At 34.9% G+C, this 23,348-nt stretch overlaps 1 protein-coding gene across 1 annotated transcript; it reads right to left on the bottom strand.

Moving 5' to 3' along the window:
* Positions 1-2,535: 2,535 nt before the first annotated feature.
* Positions 2,536-22,929, bottom strand: GPR132 (G protein-coupled receptor 132). Its single transcript, XM_003759057.4, has 2 exons — positions 22,523-22,929; positions 2,536-4,628 (listed from the first exon to the last, which is right to left on the bottom strand). The coding sequence occupies exon 2, from the start codon at positions 4,576-4,578 to the stop codon at positions 3,625-3,627; it is 954 nt and encodes a 317-aa protein (XP_003759105.1). The 5' UTR covers positions 4,579-4,628; positions 22,523-22,929; the 3' UTR covers positions 2,536-3,624.
* Positions 22,930-23,348: the final 419 nt, after the last annotated feature.

Raw genomic sequence — 23,348 nt, 5'->3', positions numbered from 1 at the left:
ATCATTATATACCTCAACAACTATACTGTATGAGGATGTATTCTGATGGAAGTGGATTTCTTTGACAAAGAAATCTAACTAAGTTTCAATTGATCAAGGATGGACAGAAGCAGCTACACCCAAAGAAAGAACACTGGGAAATGAATGTAAACTATTTGCATTTTTGTTTTTCTTTCCAGGTTATTTTTACCTTCTGAATCCAATTCTTCCTGTGCAACAAAAGAACTGTTCTGTTCTGCACACATATGTTGTATCTAGGATATATGGTGACATATTCAACATGTATAGGACTGCTTGCCATCTGAGGGAAAGGGTGAAGGGAGAGAGGGGGAAAATCAGAACAGAAGTGAGTGCAAGGGATAATGTTGTAAAAAACTTACCCAGGAATGGATTCTGTCAATAAAAAGTCATAATAATTTAAAAAAAGAAGCTCTTGGAGTCTCAGCCAGGAGTCATTTGGGCAGAACAAAGGATTCAGAGAGAGCTGGGGGCTGAAGCTGGCAGAGGCAAAAAGACAAATAGGAGCTCTTGGAACCAAGGAAAAAGCTAGGCCTCTAAGAAAGCTAACCAGGCTATTTTGGAAGAGACAATAAAGGATCTGAATTTTTAACTCCTGGCTGCATTTGAGGTGATTATTACTCTGAACTGAAAGGAAGATTGTCTCCAGAAGCTCCCCAAGAAACCTGCTCCCAGAGAACATCATATTTGAGAGAAGATAACATTACACTTAGTTAAACATCAAAGATGTCAAGGTCATTTACTGCATTTTGACTTTTGTCTTCCTTTGATGACTGTGGAAAAAAGAACAAGATAAGCGGCTCTGTAGTCTCTGCCTCACTTAAATCCAATTCACAAACTAGTCAAGATGCCATTGTTCTTTTCAAAAACAAAGGATGAACAACTTAACTACATTAGTAATTTCCCAAACTTTCAAAGATTGTAATTTTAATGATAAAAAGAATATGTTCCTAGAAAGTCAATAATTTAAACAGAGCACAGCACAGATAGCCAAAGAGAAACTGTAAATTAATGAATGAAAATGAATTTGATAAACTTGCAAAGCATTGTATAAATAAATATAAAAACAAGACTGTCCCTACTTTTAAAGAGTTTACATTCTCATGATAAGTAGTAATAATGATGATAATTTTAAGAAATTAGTTCCTCTAACCTTTGAAGAGCTAAGGTAAGGAATAAATGGATTAAGAATAATAGTTTCTTTAAGCATTGACCTTGAAGATGGACTAATCTACATTTCAACCTTGTAGAAGAATTGTATCATTGTCTAGGCTAAAACATGGACCATCTATTATGTTAGACTAGTAGCAAAGACAGAGAAGGAAATGTTTATAAATATAAAGACTAATTAAAAAGGATCTATTTCCTTATTTGGGATTGTTACTTTTGTCAAAAGAGAAAAGATAAAAGGTTCTCCTCTCTTCTCTTTCACATAGTCTTCTCTTTGGTATTTCAATCTAGTTGATCAGATTGAGGAAAGAGGAAAAGAAAAGACTCTGACTCTTGTCTTTTTCTATCTTTCTCCCTTCCTCCATTTCTCCCTTCCTTTTTCTCATTCAGCCCGCTCCCCCCTTTTGCAATGCCTTTATTGTAAAGTAAATAGAGACTAAATTCATGATTCAAGCACTTGGAGGACTCCCAGGGTTTCATTGAGCAGATGCCTTCCTCCATTAGGATAATAGGGGCAATCATGGACAAAACTGATTGGTTTTTGACATATTTATCCCCAAGTTCTTAATCTCTGAGAGAAAATATCATCTACTCTATTTGTATAAAACAAAAGATTGAAAGGCATGAAATGGGGAACAAATATGTGAGCTACAAATGAAAAGGAAGGTTCAATTCCCTCACACACACACACACACACACACACACACACACACACACACCCTTCAGATTATTGTGGGCACTGAATCTGGATTTTATTTAATAAGCAGTGACTAGCCACTGAAGATTTCTGATCTAGGAAGTAATGTGACAAGAATTGTGCATTTAGAAGATGACTCTGGAAATATGGGGTAGATGAGAAAGAGAAATAGAGGAAGGGGGACTTTTTTCTGTTGGCAGTTCAGTTACTGTGATAACCCAAGTAAAATGTGAACTAGAGTGTTGTCAATAGGAAGGGAAAACAGATAATTAATGCTAGCAGTATTTTCAAACATTGCCAATAAGCCTTGCATTTTCCTGTTTTGTGCCTTTCTTTATACTATTTCTTCTTTCCTTCTTTTCATTGACTGAATCTCTACTTAGACTTTAAACTTCAAATGCCACCTCTTTTAAGAAGCTTTATCATTCCTGCTGCCCTTTGTTTATCATTAATAACCTCCCCATTTTGTTTTATACTTGTCAAATGCATTGATGATGCTATGCTGAGTATTATCATTAATTGTGTTTTATCTTCAACCAGAATGTGAGAAACAAGAGAAGAGGGATTATGTATCTTTTCTAGCATTATGCTGTAAAGGCATTAAAAAGGCTAATTGAATTAATTTGTTATTAATTTATTTATTGAATTGAAAGTACTTACAACAAATGAAGTCATTATCAGTGAATGCTAATTGATCACCCACTCTGTAAATATTTGTAGAGGTCAGTGAAGGTTTGACATGGCACAATTTACAGCTTCTTAAAGATGTCATATGAGCCTTGTTCTCTAAGCATCTCAAAGGAGTCTCTCTTCTTTTTTCCCATTCACACTTGTTCCTGAAACCTTGCTATTATGGCTGCCCAATTTCTACCATTGCCCCTTCATAATAAAATCCTTGGGAAAGGAATCTTAGGCTGAGATGGAAGCAAAGCTTGATTTTTTGCCTCTGCCCACACATAGGTTTCCTGTTTACCACTTTTGTTCATGTTCTTTTTGTGTGGAGTATTCTCCCATCATAGCTTTTAAGACCTTCTCCTATGAAAAGCTTACTCTTTGTTCATGGTAACTTTCCCTTTGAATGGGACTGATTGGATGAAGTATTTCTCAGTACTGAGTCACATGATCCCTGTTCCCAGAACTGGGACCTTGGGGAGGTCATTTGATTTCTGGACAAATGAACTTTGAACCTGGAGATACAGGAAGTTGCAGGAAATGGAAGGCAGCCAACATTGGTGACCATTGGTCAACAATCATTACGTCCTTTTAGTCCATCCAATGAGAAGGCTCCAGTCTTTTGCTTTTAAACCCTGGACAAGCCAGAAGCTGGCTCGGTTTCAGGAACGCATGGTGGAGTTGGGATGGCTCCCAGGTGTGTCTAGAACTTTCCCTTCAGGGATTAAAGAAATATTTTCTCTTTGTACCTAATGATGTCTCTGATTAATTAATTGGGAAGGGGGTCTTGCATTCGACACACCTTGGTACCTCACAGAAGTCTATTGCAATAACTCTTGACTTTTGCAGACATTGTAGACTGCAAAAGCCACAATATTCCAAAAAACACAGTTCTTTAGGAGCTTTGGGGAAAATGTTGTAATGTGGCAGTTCTTCAGCTGTTAAAATCTCTCTTCTTTTTAAAAATATAAACTGTTTCTGAACTTTGGTTGCACCAGTATAGAATGTGGGATAGAAAAAAGCAGATAGCATATTATAGGTTATGGTGTTAACTATTTCATCTACTTTTAACACTTTAGGTTGATGCTATCAGTCTTTGTGGACCATTGTTTCCATCCTTTGTGAGCATGAGACAATTCATTTCTGCAGTTGTCACTAGCTAGCACATAGATGATAGGGTTTGCTATGCTGTTGAAAGTGCACAGGCCTAGGAATACCATTGAAATCATATTCATCTTGGTTTCCAAAGCACACACTTTCCTTGCTTCACCTTTATAGTAGGAAAAAGCTGAAGCTTTAACAAGAAGTATCAAATGATAGGGAGCAAAACAGACCAGGAAAGTGAGAACTATAGAAATAGTCAAGTTCTTTACCTTGGCCTGCTGGCATGCACTCAAAGTTGTGCTGGTTTTGATGTTCTTGAAGATCTTGTAGTTTGTGAAAATGATGATGGAAAATGGGATAGCAAATCCTACTAAAAAGCGAAAGAAATGAAAACTAGCTATCTTACTATCCATTGTAGAGGCTTCAAAACAAGTTATGTTTTCTTTCATTTCAAAAACTGGATAGTGAACTATTCCCACAATTAAAAAGATTGCTATCGAAATGAACACAGCTATTTTTACTTGTCTGTACCCTCTAGATTCCAAAGCATACATCACAGCAATGAAACGATCACAAGAAATGCAACACAAAAGTAAAATGCTAACATAGATATTACAGAAAAATACAAATGCAATTATGTTACAGGTCTGAAAATCCATTGTCCATATATGATCATTCCTAATATAAACAATCCAGAAGGGTAAAGTTGCCACATAGAGCAATTCACAAATGGCCAAGCAGAAGAGGTATATGGCCAACACATTCCCCTGTAGCACCTGCAAGAGGGAGAACCAGGCAGTGAAACAATTTGTGGGAAGGCCTAGCACACAGACGCTACTATACATTACAATCAGGAATATCTTGCTTTCTTCAGAAGACACAAAGGGACAGTTCTGTGAGGAGTTGGATGAAGCCATGTAGGGTAGTAGGAATTTCAAATCAGTGGCTTTCCTTGTGTTTATCTTTTCTGTTGGACAAAAACAAAAATGATCATTTGTAAAAATTCCCTACAAAGAATTTATATTGCTATAATAAAATCATCTTTGCACACTCTTGAAGATGTAGGTGACTGATAAACTAAGGTGTAGAGAGAGAAATGATTTGCCTTACAGCTATAGTAAATGGAAAATTGATATTTGAACCTCCCTTTTCTGACTCCGAATCCAGGATTTTTTTTTGTATTTAAAATTTTTTTGATAGTATTTTATTTTTCCAAATATTTACAAAGATACTTTTCAACATTCACCTTTGTAAAACCTTGTGTTTCAAATTTTTCTCCTTCCCTCCTTTCCTCTCTCCTCCACAAGATAGCAAGCAATCTGATATAGGTTAAACATGTTTCTAAACATATTTCCATATTTGTCATGCTGTGCAAGGAAAATCAGAACAAAAAGGGAAAAACAATGAAAAAAACCCCAAGCAAACAAACAACTGTGACAAAAAAGTTAAAATACTATGCACTGATCCACACTCAGTCTTCATAGTTCTTTCTCTGGATGCAGATGGCATTTTCCATCCCAAGTCTATTGGAATTGCCTGTTAAAAAGAGCCAAGTCCATCACAGTTGATCATGACATAATCTTGTTGTTAACTGTATACAATGTTCTCTTGGTTCTGCTCACTTCACTCAGCATCAGTTCATGTGAGTCTTTCTAGGCTTTGCAGACATCAGCCTGTCATCTTTTATTATAGAACAACAATATTCCATCATATTTCTTTTCACAACTCACTTAACTTCTTTAAGAATTTGGATGCATATATGGTGCATATATGTTTAATATTGATATTACTTCATTATGTATAGTATCCTTTACTGAGATAGTTTCCTTCCTTATCTCTTTTAATTAGATCTATTTTTTCTTTTGCTTGATTTGAGATTAGGATTGTTACCCCTGTTTTGTTTTGTTTTTTTCAGCTGAAGCATAATAAATTTTCCTCCAGCCTTTTACCTTTACTGTGTATATATATAATAGACAGCAAAACTTTACCAATTGGGATCTCACTCTTCCTATATCAGAACTTGATAAATCTAAAATAAACAGGAACAAAGGTAAGAAGGTGAGAAGAGTTTTAGAAAAGTTAGGTATGATAGACCTTCAGAGAAAATTGAATGGAGATAAAAAGGCATATACTTTTTTCTCAGTAGTACATGGCACCTACACAAAAATTGACCATGTATTAGAGCATAAAAACCTCACAATCAAATGCATTTTTTCCAGATTATGATGCAATAAAAATGATATGTAATGTGTATGATATTTACTGTGTCAAATATATTTCATGTAAACAACATATTGTAAAATGCTGGCTTTTAATCCATTCTGCTCTCTGCTTTGTTTTCATGGGAGAGTTAATTTCACTCACATTCAGAGTTAAAATTACTAACTCTGTATTGCTTGCTGTTTTTTTTCCTCAGTTTTCTTTCTCCCTTTCCCTTTTCCTTCTCATCAGTGTTTTGTTTCTGACCATCATCTCCCTTAATCTAGTCTTCCTATTTTTAGCTATCTGCTTTTGTTATCCCTTTCCTGTTTTACTTCTGCCCTGCCTTCTATTAGTCTCCCTCTTTCCTTTCTCCTTTTTCCTCCTAGTTTTCTATAGGGTAAAACAAATTTCTATGCCAAACTAAGAATTTATGTTATCCCCTCTTTGAGCCAAATCTGATGAGATTAAGGATCAAACAATGTTTATCCCCCTCCCTTCTTTTTCTTAATTGTTATAAGTCTTTTGTGCCTCTTCACATAACATAATTTACGCCATTTTGCCTCATCTTTCCTCTTCTCCAAGTACAATTCCTTTTCCACACCTAATTTCTTTTTTATATCATCACATTAAAATCAATTTATATCTACACCCTCTAAGTATACCCCTTCTAACTGCCTGACAAAGATATGGTTCTCAAGAGTTATACATATCATCTTCTCATATAGGGATGTAAACATTTTAATCTTTAAAAAATATATTTTTCCTTTTGTTTACATTTTTATGCTTTTCTTGAGTTTTGTATTTGAAGATTGAATTTTCTGTTTAGCTGTGGTCTTTTTCATCAGAAATGATTGAAAAATCCTCATTTAATTGAATGTTCACCTTTTCTCCTGAAAAATAATGCTTAGTTTTGCTGGGTAGCTGATTCTTGGTTGTAGTTAAAATTCTTTTGTCTTCTGTCATATTCCAGGCCCTTCAATTCATTGAAGTGGAAGTTTCTAGACCCTGTATTATCCTGATTTGACTCCTCAGTATCTGAATTGGCTGCCTGCAGTATTTTCTCCTTGATCTAATAATTCTAGAATGTAGCTACAATATTCCTTGGAATTTTCATTTTGGGGTCTCTTTTAGAAGGTAATCAGTAGATTCTTTCAATGACTATTTTACCCTCCAGTCCCAGGATATCAGATCAATTTTCTTTGATGACCTCTTGAAAAATGTTTTCCAGGCTCTTTTTTTTTTCGTCATGACTTTCAGTTAGTTCAATAATTCTTAGACTGACTCTTCTGGATCTATTTTCCAAGTCAGTAGTTTTTCCAATGAGGTATTTTACATTTTAATCTATTTAAATTTTTTTGTTTTTGTTTTGTTTGACTAATCTTTGATGTCTCATTGAGTCATTCACTTCAACTTGTCTAATTATAATTTTTATTGAATTATTTTCTTCAGTTAGCTTTTTTAAACTTCCTTTTTCATTTGGCCAATTGTACTTTTAAAGAAATTGTTTTGTTCAATGGATTTTCTTCCCCATTTAGCCAATTCTCTTTTTTAAGAAGTTATTTTCTTTTTCCATTTTGCCAAATGATTTTTTTAAAGAGTTGTTTTTTTCAGTATATTTTTTTCCATTTTGCCAAATTTATTTTTTAAGAAGTTATTTTCTTCAGTCAATTTCTGTACTTCCTTTTGCAAGCTGTTGGCTTTCCCCCGCAAACTTTCTTTTTTTATTATTATTATTTATTATTTTTTTATTTAATAGCCTTTTATTTACAGGTTATATGTATAGGTAACTTTACAGTATTAACAATTGCCAAGCCTCTTGTTCCAATTTTTCACCTCTTACCCCCCACCGCCTCCCCCAGATGGCAGGATGACCAGTAGATGTTAAATATATTAAAATATGAATTGGATACACAATGAGTATACATGACCAAACCGTTATTTTGCTGTACAAAAAGAATCAGACTCTGAAATATTGTACAATTAGCTTGTGAAGGAAATAAAAAATGCAGGTGGGCAAAAATATAGGGATTGGGAATTCAATGTAATGGTTTTTAGTCATCTCCCAGAGTTCTTCCCCTGGGCGTAGCTGGTTCAGTTCATTACTGCTCCATTGGAAATGATTTGGTTGATCTCATTGCTGAGGATGGCCAGGTCCATCAGAACTGGTCATCATATAATATTTTTGTTGAAGTATATAATGATCTCCTGGTCCTGCTCATTTCACTCAGCATCAGTTCGTGTAAGTCTCTCCAGGCCTTTCTGAAATCATCCTGTTGGTCTTTTCTTAGAGAACAATAATATTCCATAATATTCATATACCACAATTTATTCAGCCATTCTCCAACCAATGGGCATCCACTCAGTTTCCAGTTTCTAGCCACTACAAAGAGGGCTGCCACAAACATTCGTGCACATACAGGTCCCTTTCCCTTCTTTATAATCTCTTTGGGATATAATCCCAGTAGTAACACTGCTGGATCAAAGGGTATGCACAGTTTGATAACTTTTTGAGCATAGTTCCAAACTACTCTCCAAAATGGTTGGATTCGTTCATAACTCCACCAACAATGCATCAATGTCCCAGTTTTTTCCCGCATCCCCTCCAACAATCATCATTATTTTTTCCTGTCATCTTTTTTTTTTTTTTTTTTTTTTTTTTTATTTAATAGTCTTTAATTTACAGGATATATACATGGGTAACTTTACAGCATTAACAATTTGCCAAACCTCTTGTTCAATTTTCACCTCTTACCCCCAACCCCTCCCCTAAATGGCAGGATGACCAGTAGATGTTAAATATATTAAAATATAACTTAGATACACAATAAGTATACATGACCAAAGCATTATTTTGCTGTACAAAAAGAATCAGACTCTGAATTATTGTACAATTAGCTTGTGAAGGAAATCAAAGATGCAGGTGTGCATAAATATAGGGACTGGGAATTCAATGTAATGGTTTTTAGTCATCTCCCAGAGTTCTTTTCTGGGTATAGCTAGTTCAGTTCATTACTGCTCCATTAGAAATGATCTGATTGATCTCGTTGCTGAGGAGGGCCTGATCCATCAGGACTGGTCATCATCTAGTATTGTTGTTGAAGTATATAATGATCTCCTGGTCCTGCTCATTTCACTTAGCATCAGTTCGTGTAGTCTCTCTCAGGCCTTTCTGAAATCATCCTGTTGGTCATTTCTTACAGAACAGTAATATTCCATAATTTTCATATACCACAATTTATTCAGCCATTCTCCAACTGATGGACATCCATTCAGTTTCCAGTTTCTAGCCACTACAAAAAGGGCTGCCACAAACATTCGTGCACATACAGGTCTCTTTCCCTTCTTTATAATCTCTTTGGGATATAATCCCAGTAAGTAACACTGCTGGATCAAAGGGTATGCACAGTTTGATAACTTTTTGAGCATAGTTCAAACTACTCTCCAAAATGGTTGGATTCGTTCACAACTCCACCAACAATGAATCAATGTCCCAGTTTTTCCACATCCCCTCCAACAATCATCATTATTTTTCCTGTCATCTTAGCCAATCTGACAGGGTGTGTAGTATCTTAGAGTTGTCTTAATTTGCATTTCTCTGATTAATAATGACTTGGAGCATCTTTTCATATGACTAGAAATAGTTTCAATTTCTTCATCTGAGAATTGTCTGTTCATATCCTTTGACCATTTTTCAATTGGAGAATGGCTTGATTTTTTTTATAAATTAGAGTTAATTCTCTATATATTTTGGAAATGAGGCCTTTATCAGAACCTTTGACTATAAAATATTTTCCCAGTTTTTTGCTTCCCTTCTAATCTTGTCTGCATTAGTTTTGTTTGTACAAAAACTTTTCAGTTTAGTATAATCGAAATTTTCTATTTTGTGATCAGTAATGATCTCTAGTTCTGCTTTGGTCATAAAGACCTTCCCCTTCCACAGGTCTGAGAGGTAAACTATCATGTGTTCCTCTGATTTATTAATAATTTCATTCTTTTATGCCTAGGTCATGAACCCATTTTGACCTTATCTTGGTGTACGGTGTTAAGTATGGATCAATGCCTAGTTTCTGCCATATTAGTTTCCAATTTTCCCAGCAATTTTTATCAAACAGTAAGTTCTTATCCCAAAACCTGGGATCTTTGGGTTTGTCAAAGACTAGGTTGCTATATTTGTTGACTGTTTTATCCCTTGAACCCAATCTATTCCACTGATCAACTAATCTATTCCTTAGCCAATACCAAATGGTTTTGGTAACTGCTGCTCTATAATATAATTTTAGATCTGGTACAGCTAAGCCACCTTCATTTGATTTTTTTTTCATTAATTCCCTTGAAATTCTTGACCTTTTGTTTTTCCATATGAACTTTGTTGTTATTTTTTCTAGGTCATTAAAATAGTTTTTGGGGAGTCTGATTGGTATAGCGCTAAATAAATAGATTAGTTTAGGTAGTATTGTCATCTTTATTATATTTGTTCGCCCTATCTAAGAGCATTTAATATTTTTTCCAGTTGGTTACATAAGACTTAATTTGTGTGAAAAGTGGTCTGTAATTTTGCTCATAAAGTTTCTGATTTTTCCTTGGCAGACAGATTCCTAAATATTTTATATTATCAGTAGTTACTTTAAATGGAATTTCTCTTTGTAACTCTGACTCTTGGATTTTGTTAGTGATATATAAGAATGCTGATGACTTATGTGGGTTTATTTTATAACCAGCAACTTTGCTAAAGTTGTGGATTATTTCTAATAACTTTTTAGTAGAATCTCTGGGATTCTCTAAGTATACCATCATATCGTCGGCAAAAAGTGATAATTTGGTTTCCTCATTGCCTATTCTTATTCCTTTATTCTCTTTCTCAGCTCTTATTGCCAAAGCTAGCATTTCTAATACAAAATTAAATAGTAACGGTGATAGTGGGCAACCTTGTTTCACTCCAGATCTTATTGGGAATGGTTGCAGTTTGTCTCCATTACATATGATGCTTACTGATGGTTTTAAATAGATGCTGCTGATTATTTTAAGGAAAAGTCCATTTATTCCTATACTCTCAAGTGTTTTTAATAGGAATGGATGTTGGATTTTGTCAAATGCTTTTCTGCATCTATTGAGATGATCATATGCTTTTTGTTAATTTGGTTATTAATATGGCCAATTATATTGATAGTTTTCTAATATTGAACCAACCTGCATTCCTGGTATAAATCCTACTTTATCATAGTGTATTATCCTGGGGATGATTTTCTGTAGTCTTTTTGCTAATATCTTATTTAAGATTTTAGCATCAATATTCATTAGGGAGATTGGTCTATAATTTTCTTTCTCTGTTTTCAACCTACCTGGTTTTAGGTATCAGTACCATGTCTGTGTCATAGAAGGAATTTGGTAGGACTCCTTCATTCCCTATTTTATCAAATAATTTATATAGCATTGGGGCCAATTGTTCTTTAAATGTTTGGTAGAATGCACATGTAAATCCATCTGTTCCTGGGGATTTTTTCTTAGGGAGTTGTCTAATTGTCTGTTGTATTTCTTTTTCTGACATGGGACTATTCAAGCAATTTACTTCCTCCTCTGTTAGTCTGGGAAGTCTATATTTTTGGAGGTAGTCATCCATTTCACTTAGGTTATCAAATTTATTGGCATAAAGTTGAGCAAAATAACTCCTTATTATTTCTCTAATTTACTCTTCATTGGTGGAAAGTTCTCCCTTTTCATTTTTAAGACTACTAATTTCATTTTCCTCCCTCCTTTTTCTAATCAGATTTACCAAAGGCTTATCTATTTTATTGGATTTTTCATAGAGCCAACTCTTAGTTTTATTAATTAGTTCAATAGTTTTTTTACTTTCAATATTTTTAATTTCTCCTTTTAATTTTAGAATTTCAATTTAGTATTTGATTGGGGGTTTTTAATTTGGTCTTTTTTTAGTTTTTTTAGTTGCAAGCCCAATTCATTAATCTTTTCTTTCTCTGTTTTATTCAAGTAAGCCTCTAAGGATATAAAATTCCCACTTATTACTGCTTTGGCTGCATCCCACAAATTTTGGTATGACGTCACATCATTGTCATTATCTTGAGTGAAATTATTAATTGTATCTATAATTTGCTGCTTCACCCAATCATTCTTTAAGATGAGATTGTTTAGTTTCCAATTACTTTTTGGTCTATTTACCCCTAACTTTTTGTTGAATGTAGTTTTTATTGCATCATGATATGCAAAGAAAGCATTTACTATTTCTGCTTTCTTGCATTTGATTTTGAGGTCTTTATGTCCTAATATATGGTCAATTTTTGAATAGGTTCCATAAACTGCTGAGAAGAAAGTATATTCCTTTCTATCTCCATTCAGTTTTCTCCAAAGATCCAACATACCTAATTTTTCTAATATTCTATTTACTTCTTTAATTTCTTTCTTATTTGTTTTGTGGTTTGATTTGTCTAATTCTGAGAGTGCAAGGTTGAGATCTCCCACTATTACAGTTTTGTTGTCTATTTCTTCTTGCAACTCTCTTAACTTCTCCGTTAGGAAGTTGGATGCCATACCACTTGGTGCATATATGTTTAATATTGATATTGCTTCGTTGTGTATGCTACCCTTTAGCAGGATGTAGTTTCCTTCCTTATCTCTTTTAATTAGATCAATTTTTGCTTGTGGTTGATCTGAGATAAGGATGGCTACCCCTGCTTTTTTGACTTCACCTGAAGCATAATAGATTTTGCTCCAGCCTTTTACCTTTATCCTGTATGTATCTCCCTGCTTTAAATGTGTTTCTTGTAAACAACATATTGTAGGGTTCTGACTTTTGATCCAGTCTACTATCAGCCTCCTCTTTATGGGGGAGTTTATCCCATTCATATTTACGGTTAGAATGACTAATTCTGTATTTCCTGCCATCCTAATAACCCCAGATTATGCTTTACTTATTCTTGCCTCCCCCAAACCTCTTTCCCCTTTTTGAACTTATGTACCCCACTTTTATCATGATGCTTACCCTCTTTAGAATCCCTTCCTCCCCCCTTTGAATCTTTTCTCCTTCCTTCCCTTATTACTCTTTTTCTTTTCCCTTTTCCTCTCCCCCTTTTTTAATGAGGCGAGAGAGAATTTTCTCTAAAACAAATGTCAATTATTTTTTTTTTGAGCCAACTCTGATGAGTAAGATTCCACAATGTTCCTCCCCTCTCTAAATTCCCTCAGATATGATAGTTTCCTTTGCCTCTTTGTGGGATGTGGTTTCCCTCTTTTTATCCCCCTTCCACTTATTCTGCCATCATCCCTTTTCCATATCTACTTCCATTTTTTATGTTATATCAGTAAAATCAAATTATACATGTATTCTTTTTGTATATCCACACCAGAAATACAATTCTCAAGAGTTATTTTTATCTTTTCTGCATCTCTTGAGTTCTATGGTTGGAGATCAAATTTTTTGTTTAGTTCTGGTTTTTTCCTTAGAAACAAATGGAATTGATTTGTTTCATTAAATGTCCATCTTCTTCCCTGGAAGAAAATGCTCAGCTTAGCTGGGTAGTTTATTCTTGGCTGCATTCCAAGTTCTTTTGCCTTTCAGAATATCAGATTCCAGGCCTTTGATCCTTTAATGTGGAGGCAGCTAGATCTTGGGTGATCCTTATTGTGGCACCTCGGTATTTAAATTGTTTTTTTTTTTTTTGGCTGCTTGTAAAATTTTTTCCTTAATCTGATAGTCCTGAAATTTGGCCACAATATTCCTTGGGGCTTTTATTTAAGGGTCTCTTTCAGAAGGTGTTCGATGAATTGTTTCAATGCCTATTTTACCTTCTGATTCTATTACATCTGGGCAGTTCTCTTTGATGATTTCTTGTAAAATAATATCTAGGCTCTTTTTATCATCATAATTTTTGGAAAGTCCAATAATCCTCAGATTATCTCTCCTAGATCTATTTTCCAAGTCTGTCGTTTTTGCAAGTAGATAATTCATGGTTTTTCAGTTTGTCATTTTTTGTTTTGCTTGACTGATTCTTGCTGTCTCAATGAATCATTAGTTTCTATTTGTTCAGTTCTAATTTTTTAAAATTATTTTTCTTCATTAGCTTTTTTATTTCTTTCTGTATATGTCCAATTGAGTTTTAAATGAATTGTTTTGATCTATGGATTTTTCCATTTCACTAATTTTTTTAGTGAATTATTTTCTTTTTCCAATTCACAGATCCTACTTTCTTGTGAGTTCTTTGTCTTTTCCAATTCACAAATCCTACTTTCTAGTAAATTCTTTATTTTTTCCAATTTACAATTCTTACTTTCCTGAGTTTTTTTTACTTTTTCCAATTCACAAATTTTGTTTCCCTGCACTTCTTGGGAATTTTTTATCTTTTCCAATTTGTACTTCAGGAAGTTGTTGCTCTCTTGTAAGGCTTCTCTTTCCTTTCCCCATTTATCTTCTAACTCTCTTTTGAGACTTTTAATGGTCTCTTCTATGAGAACATCATGTAAAAGAGGACAGTCTGGTGCCTGTTTGCTATTAGTCTCTGAAGGTTTGCTGACCTGCTCTTTTTCTGCATAGAAGCTGTCGATTGTTCTTTTCATCTTTTTATTCATGTTTTAAAGCCTTTAGGGTATGCCTCCTATGCAAGGGGGTTACCAGCTTCCTCTGCAGAACAGGAGAGATATAAACCGGTTTCTGGCTTTGAGGTATGGGAGTGCTCTGAGTGAGAGTTTTCCCTTCTCCCAACAGGAGGTAGATTCAGCACTGGCCGAGCTATTGAAGTGCCCAGTTGGGCTGTGTGGGTTAGCAATTGCCCTAAGCTAGGGACTAAGGGGTGAAAGTGTCACTGCCCCAGGCCAGAGCCTCTTGTGGGGCTGTGGGTATTAGCAGCTGACCACAGACTGCCGATTCTACCGGAATTCTGCCTGGAACTCTGCCCCAACGTCTCTGCCTCAACATCTCTGCCCAATGCAAATCGGCCCTGCAAAAGTTCTATGGCCCCAAGCCAAGCCCCCCACTGCGCAGATTAGAGGGTAACCAGGGCTGTGCCCTCCTGCCGTGCAGGTTTGCAACTGCCCCAAGGAAAAGCCTCGTACTGTGGGTTGGGGCTGCTAGCTTGTGCTGAGATCTGTGCTCTCACTTTCGGTTTGAGGCTCTCCTCCGAACCTAATTTCTCTCCCAGTCTACATTGATCTCCGCCCTGGCCCCGGAACAAACCTTTTTTGGCGAGACTGCAGATTTTCTTTGGCTGGTGGGTTGTTATACTTTTTATCTTTATGAATTGTAGCAGTCAAGACTATTTTTGAGGCTCGATATAATATTGATAAAGAGGGTAAGAGAAGAGCTTAGAACGTCGTGTGTGCCTTCTCCGCCATCTTGGCTCCCCCCCACAAACTTTCAAAATTCTCCTGCATAGCTCTCATTTCTTTTCCCCATTTTCTTTTTATCTCTCTTTTAAGATCCCTTTTGAACTTTCCCAAGAGAGCCTTTTGAGCTAGAGATCAATTGATATTCCCTTTGAGTCTTCACCTGAAGGCATTTTTCCTTTGTTGTCCTCTTTGGGGTTTGTGTTCTGATCTTCTCTGTTTCCATAATACCTTTCTTTCCAAGTAAGGGTTCTTTTAGCTTTTTTGCTCATTTTATAAAGTTGATCTCTGCTTTTTAGGGCACAAGGGAGATTATCCCAAGTTTCTTTTGCAGGGGGACAGGGGTTTCTCAGTGGTTGCCCTAGGGCTAGTGGTGCTGCAGGCTTTCTACCTGCACTGGGTGATCCTGGCTAAGTCCTGCCTATTATGCTAGGATTCAGGGACTCCCCAATTTGCCTTCTGTATTTTTTTGGATGTTTAACAACTGGTCTGCTAATCTACTGGCCTTCTGAACCAGGACAGAATAACCAACACTGATGTATTTTAGCTAAGAGCTTCCTACTAGATTCCTTGATCTGGGCCTCCCCATGCCAGGCCTCTCCACACTGCATTCCCATTTGCCCAATTGAGACAGACCTTTCCTGAAGTCTTTTCAAGCTATCTTAAGCTGGAAAATTATTACATTCCAAAAGTTTGTGGCTTCTGTGAATCAAAAATCTGTTCAAAAGCTTGCTGTAGTATTGATTCTGAGAGAATCAAGGAGAGCTTAGGCAAAATCCTATTTATTCTCCATCATCTTGACTCTGCTTCCAGAATTCTTTTCACTACATAATATATATATATATATATATATATATATATATATATATACCTTTATATAGTATTGCTATATGCCAAACATCGTGTTACAAGATTTACAAATATTATCTTACTTGATTCTCATGATAAATCTACAAAATAGGTGTTATTATTATCCTCATTTTGTGGTTAAAGAAATTGAGGCAAAAGGAATTTAAATAACTTGTCCAAGGTCATACTGCTAGTTAGAAATGAGATTGGATTTAAACTTAAGTCTCCTGACAAGGCTCAAGGGTCTAAGCATTGTTTTTGAATGTCATCAGGCTACTTTCATGTGATAAAGCATTGGGTGCTGAATCTATTCCAGTTGAGATTTACAGGAAAAGGGGTCAATTGCTCATATAAAACTGACTGAAATTTTCCATATTATATGGTAAGAGAAGTTATACTCCAGGATTTCAAAGATGCCTCAGTTGTCCATCTTTATAAATGTAAAGTGAATAGACTGTTCTGTGACAATCACAAGAGTGTCTTTGTCTTAGTCATTGCTGGAAAAATGCTTGTCAGAGTCCTCCTTAATAGACTGACCCTACACCTGCTAAAAGTTATTTATCTGTGAGCCAGTGTGGCTTCAGCAGGGGCCAAAAAACATAAAGTTTATAATAGAGAGAAGAAGGAAGGGATGGAGGGATTGAGAAAAGGAGAGAGAAGAAGAAGAAAAAAAAGGAAGTTATCATCAGAGTTATGAGAATTAGATAAAATGTCTGTTAACTATGTTGGAAACTACAAAGATGTCTATGAAGATAAATTATTATTACCATATAAAGTGAAAATTTAAAGTTCCAAAGTAATTCCTTAATTTATTTAAACTGTTGACACATCGAAAAATCGCAGATAATTGCACTGGATTTTGAATCCGAAGACCTAAATCCAGTTTAGACTTCATTAAATTCTATCTGTATGACTTTGTTAAGTTGCCTCCTTTCTCTAGACTTTAGCTTCTTCAGCAATTAAAATAAAAGAATTGAACTAGACAATTGTAAAGTTTCTTCCAGTTCTAGGTCCTAAGATTTTATGTGTGAAGGTAGACATACACAAGATTCTCTGCTTGCTATTAATCATCCACAGATGTCTGATAAGCCTGTTTCTGGAAATGAATGAAATGAGGGTGAGTTTCTGCTTCCTGTACTACACACAGACCTTGGGGCTATTTCCTACCTGCTTATTCCATGCTGGCAGCCCTTTAACTGGCTAGTGAGATAGAACTAAAAAAGTACTCTCTGTCTTTGCTACTACTCTACTCTACTCTACACTGCTCTGTGTCCCTATCACTCTTTTTCTTTTTCTCCCTCTGGCTTTTAAGTGAGTAAAAAATAATGCTTTAAGCCTCTAGGTGGAGAAAGAGGCAACAGGTACTGCTGTCTTATTTCCCCATATAGCACCTATATTTATTTATTTTTTTCTATTGTGCATATTCTCGATCTTAAGAGTGAATGAATAATAGAAATGAATGGAATAAGGTGCTTCAAAAGCTCAGACAAACCACCAAAGATCCAGTAATGGGTGTCCATAACACCCAAACCTGATAAAGTTCTAACTCTATGGAATGACCTGCTTCCATAAGTGAATCAATCTAGCAGATGACTTCTATGTACTAGAAGTCAAGGAGTAATTCACACATCACATGACTGAGGCCATACTCAGAACTGAACTTTATAGGGTGAATATTTGGTAGTTACCACTTTGAGTTACTTCTCCCCAAAATGCAAGAATGGAATGTTGTACCCTGGTTTGGGGAGAAATTTTAGTATTTCTCCTATGTCTTCTCAGTAAATACCCTTTATAAATGGTAATCAATATTATTAACTGATACAGAGAAGAAATAAATGGTCAAAATATATTGTTGTAGTCATTGATTAGATGATATTGGAGAAATACTAACTGGTAAATGCTAGTGGGGAGATGGTAACATGACTAATAATGATGTGAATATACTGAATGAAGGCTTGTGAATTATAATATTAGGAAGATACTCCTAATACCCAGTGTTATCTTTAGAGCCTGGAGCAGAATTGTAGCCTTGCTTTGGACTCTGGACTCCTAACCAGTTTGTAAGAGAGTGTCATTGGGACATCAAGTAAGGAGTTTAAATAATTTATATATTCTATGATATGTTTACTATATATTTTATTGAGCTAATCCTCTTCACATAATCTACATTCCAGCCAAATTACATTGTCAATTCTCTGATCTTGTTCTGCTTTCTCTTGATTTTTTTGAATTTGCATATATTCCTTTCTCTCATACTATCTGTTTGATAGTACTTACTATCTGTTTCTTGTTTATATTCATTTCTTACAAGGCTCAATCAGATTTCTACACACACACACTTTTCACATTTTTCTTTTAACCTTTTCTTTGCATATAATCCACTCTTCCTCATATCAGACTTATTTGCATAAGATTGTAAATTCTTTAATATCAGATTCTAACTGTTTCTCTTTCTATATTTCCAGTTTGGATCACAGAGCCTTGCACATAATTTTTTTGTGCTGTTGAAAATTCCTTCTCTTTACTTCATCTTCAAGCTTTTCTTATCCATTGGTTCCTTCCCTAAAGCCTCTTTTCCCTCATTCTTTAAAAGAAAAGAAAAGAAAAGGAAAGGAAAACCTCCTTATGAACTTACCAATAATTGATTTTTATCTCTTTTTCCTTTAGCTACCAAACTCTTAGAAAAGTCTGTCTACACTCAATACTCACCTATCTTACTTCCCACTAACTCCTCTTTCCTTTGCAAACTGGTTTACAACTCTAGTCTTAGATTGAAACTGGTCTCTTTGAAGTTATTAATGATCTCAATCACTACACTAAATGCCTTTTTCTACATTCAATCGCTTCACCAGCTGTCATTAATAGGTGAGTTAAAATAAAAATCCTGGGAGTGGCAACATTTTTTATGTATAAATTTCACTTCCAGTTTAGCTTTCATAGCTATCATGCCAGGGAAGTCATTTCCATGGAGAAAGGACCAGCCAGCCTACCAATTGCCAGTCAACTCCAACTTACAGGGCTGGTAGGGCAGCTCAGATGAAATCTTAAACCTCTGTGAGAGAGAATCTAGAGGCAGCATATACAAAGCAAGCATATACCCCCACTACCTTGACCACTGTTTCCCCTTAGACTCTGATCCCATGACCCTGAAACCAAGAGCCTTGGAAATAGCAAAGCAGAACTTCTTACAGCAATTATCCTAGGAAGCAACCTTTGTGGAAATGCACCCTGCATATGTGGTAACTCACCCTGCATATATGACAGCATAATTACTGAAAACCCAGAAAGAAAATTCTTGTCACTAAAGTTCTTTACACTGTCAAATGATTCAACATCAGAAACTGAGATGATTTTATTAGTGGAAATGTCATAAAAGAAAAGGCATGTATTTTGTAGTTGTCCAATAAGGACGATAGACTTTCTATCTGCCTTATAGCTGAAGCCTGCCATATATCTTTCTTCCCCCACTAAAATGTAAGTTCCTTGAGAGTCAGGATTGCCTTACTTTTCTATTTGTTTTCCCAGTGCTTAATACAGTATGTTGCACAAATAAAAACTTAGTAAATGATTTGTTAATTCATTTATTTGACCTCTTTTTTGACCTCTTCCTGGACATGCTTTTTTTTTTTTCCTTTGCTTTCATCTTGGTTCTCATTTTCCGTCCCTTTTAATAGAGTCTCTTCTTCCTTACTACTACTTACTTAGTTACTTACTACTTCTAAAAAGATATTCATAGAGTCTGTCCTGAACTTCCTTCTATCCTTTCTGTAAATTTTCTTCTTTGGAGATATTATCAATTCTCATGAATACATATCAACATATGTATCCCAAAGTTTTTTCTGAGCTATAGATTTGAATAATAACGAGTACAACAGCTGGCTAACACTTATATAGCACCTGTTTAATATTATGAACTATCTGGTGGATGTCTCCCATTAGATTTCTCATATCAGAATCAGAAAGCTTCTGTGTAAACAAAAGCAATGCAATTATAATTAGAACAGAAAGATTTAATTAAGTGTAGAAAGCTAGAACTCTGGAGAAGTATACTTGCAACAAGGTGTTAACTCAGTGGAATTGATAAGACACTGGTTATTTAGTTTAGCATGGTGATTAATAGTTCTCTAATTTCAGTATGATTGATTTAATCCTAAAACAAGATGTTAATTCAGTGTAATTAAGATAATGAATGATTCTCTAGTTTACATGTACTTAGTATTTAGTATAGTTCTACAAGTTGACACCTATTCTACTAGATTGCCACCTATGATGATGTACTTGTGATAGAGTATTTAAACAGAGGATGATCTCAGCCACAGACATTCCATCTTTCATCAGCCTCATGGTGGCTCTCCTGCCTCCTGCATTTCTCCACTGAAACCAAGACCCGTTCTGGAAGACCTCCAGAAAACTAGCCCCTCGAAGGAGACAGACTGTGAAAGAGATAATTAAGACTTTGTACTTTATCCCCGCCTATTCTCATGGTGATTATTCTGCTGAGACTAAGGCTGGTCTGAAGGCCCTCCAAAAGCTAATCAGAACAGAAGGCCCTCCAGAAAGCTAACCAGAAAATTACAAATTAGGAATAATCTGTAGTGGATTTCTTTGACAAAGAGACCTAATTCAGTTTCAATTGATCAATAATGATGGACAGAAATAGCTACACCCAAAGAAAAAAACACTGGGAAATGAATGTAAACTGTTTGCATTTTTTTGTTTTTCTTCCCGGGTTATTTCTACCTTCTGAATCCAATTCTCCCTGTGCAACAAGAAAACTGTTTGGTTCTGCACACATATATTGTATCTAGAATATAGTACAACATATTCAACATATATAGGACTGCTTATCATCTAGGGGAGGGGATGGAGGGTGGGAGGGAAAAATCGGAACAGAAGTGAGTGCAAGGGATAATGTTGTAAAAAAAAATTTACCCTGGCATGGGTTCTGTCAATAAAAAGTTATTATAATAAAAAAATAAATTTAAAATAAATAAATAAAATAACTGTAGCCAATACAAAAAAAAGGAATAATCTGTACAACAAATTTCTTTGACAAATATCTGAGAATTAGAAAACAAATGCAAAATTATAACAATGAAGGTCAGAATCCAATCTATTGATAGCTATTTTGGAAAAAATACTCCTAACTACACACATATAATGTGTCAAATTGCTTGTCTTCTCAATAAAGGCAGACCAAGAGAAGGAAAGGAGAGAGAGAATTATTTGGAACTGAAAATTTGAAAAAAATATTAAAATTGCTTTTACATGTAATTAGGTAAAATGAAATAATAAATTAAATTTAAAAAGGAAAGGAAAAAAAAAGAAAAAGTACCCCAGATCACTAATAATGATGGAAGTATTAATCAGCAACTCTGACATTTCAATGCATACCTTTTAGATTGGTCTAAATGTCAGTTGTTGGGAGGGGGAGATGGGGTGGATTAGGCACACTATACCACTGTTGGTAGAACTATGAATTGGTATAGTCATTTTGGAAAGCAATTTGGAATTACACTCTAAAGATTAAGGTTTGCATATTCTTTGACCCCAAAATACTATTACTAGGCATTTAGTCCAGAGAAATTAAAGATAGGCCAAAAGATATATGGGTCATATATACAAAAACATTGATAGCAGCATATATTGTTATGGCAAATGTATTGTAGTACATTTTTATTAAACTGAATGTCCCATAATTGGAAGAATGATTGAGCATTCTTGTGATATATTAATGTATTATAATGTTATTGTGTTGTAAGAAAAAACAAGAGAGTTTCAAACTTGGGAAAACTTATAATGTTGCATCAAGTAAGCAGGAGCTGGATTAACTATTCATGCAATAATAAAATTGTAAAAGAAAAATAATTGAAATATTTGACTGTATTCAGAGCAATGACCAATCATGATATTAAAGGACTGAAACTGAAGCATGCTGATAGGATCTTCTGACAGAGAAATGAGAGACTCATAGATTCCATGATGTAAAGGGAGGGAGGGATAGAGAACCAAGATACAAAAAAGGAAAGAGAATCATTGAAACATTTTAAAAAATTCACAGAAAAGTATAAAGTTTAGGAGGAAATAGACAAGTAAGATACCTTTGAAAACAATGTGTTGAATATAAAAGAAGCAAGCTGGAGATAATAGAGATAAGTGATTTTATATACATATCTTTCTGTTCTTTACATATGGAAATGATAATTTATTTCTGTTTGTTAAATATGGAATTAAAACAAAATTATTCTCTAGATAAGGTGACCAACAAGCTCTTCTGGTGAATCTAAAATTCCTTCCTTCTAAGAGGGAGCATCTGCAAATGAAGACTTTTATTTTCTTTTCTTAAAAATGTCAAACAAGATTTTTTTCTTACTACCTTCTCATTATAACTTAGAAATGTATTTTCCTCTTCTTTCCTACATCAAATCTTATTTCCTCATTCTTATGTTTTATTTCTGAGATTAGAATTTGTCTTCTTACCTCTAATTCTAGTGCTTTCCAGGCCCTCATCAGTCTCTGTATTTGTGCTTCCCAAAACCAGATTCTGTTTCTGTTACCTTTGCTCTTTTCTCCATCAAAGCATCCAATGTTCAGTGCTCCTATGAGAAGTCAGTCTTTTGAAGAAGTTGGAAAGATGAACCAAAGGGCTTGGCTTATTTCTCAGCACTGAATGGTCTGAGGGTAATCAGGAACAGATGCATCAATACCACTCACAAAATGCATATTTCTTCAAAGATGCTTCAGAATATCGAATCAGCTTAGGCTAACAGGATACCAAACCAGGAATGTAAGGACAGGATTATTCTTCAGAAATGCCAAGAAGAGTGACTTGTCCAGTATTAAGTCCCTCAAGTGAACACATGCTCAATCTGAATATAAACAGCTCATCTTCCAGCCCAAGAGAGGTTTTTAGGAAGTAGTGTGGTTCTCAAATGGGTGTGTTTAAACTCTTCACATATTACAAATGGTTTCCTGTAAAAACTTGATTCTTTACCAATCTAAGCACATATGAAAATTCTGTCAAATTGAATAATTATACCAGTTTATTTCTGAACTTTAATATCAACAATGTTATGAAATACATACCATTTGGCAATTAATGTTCCCATGTTACAGATAAGGAAACTAAGTCTCCTAGACATGATGTGACTTGCCAAAGTTATTTGCCTTTACTTTTTAATGGCAGGAACCTAAACTGAATTATCTCATAAACATTCCAACATAGTGGAAAACTTTAGACTTAAAAGACTTGAATTTAAATTTTTAGCCCTTTTCCACTTGTGTGATTCTGGACAAGTCACTCCAC

The sequence above is a fragment of the Sarcophilus harrisii genome, chromosome 2 (assembly GCF_902635505.1).
Source record: "Sarcophilus harrisii chromosome 2, mSarHar1.11, whole genome shotgun sequence".
NCBI classification, from domain to species: Eukaryota; Metazoa; Chordata; class Mammalia; order Dasyuromorphia; family Dasyuridae; genus Sarcophilus; species Sarcophilus harrisii.
This window is presented reverse-complemented; position numbering and strand designations above follow the sequence as displayed.

What these genes read in the sequence shown, in the direction of transcription:
- GPR132 (XM_003759057.4), bottom strand. Translation starts at nt 4,578, where the DNA reads ATGGCTTCATCCAACTCCTCACAGAACTGTCCCTTTGTGTCTTCTGAA.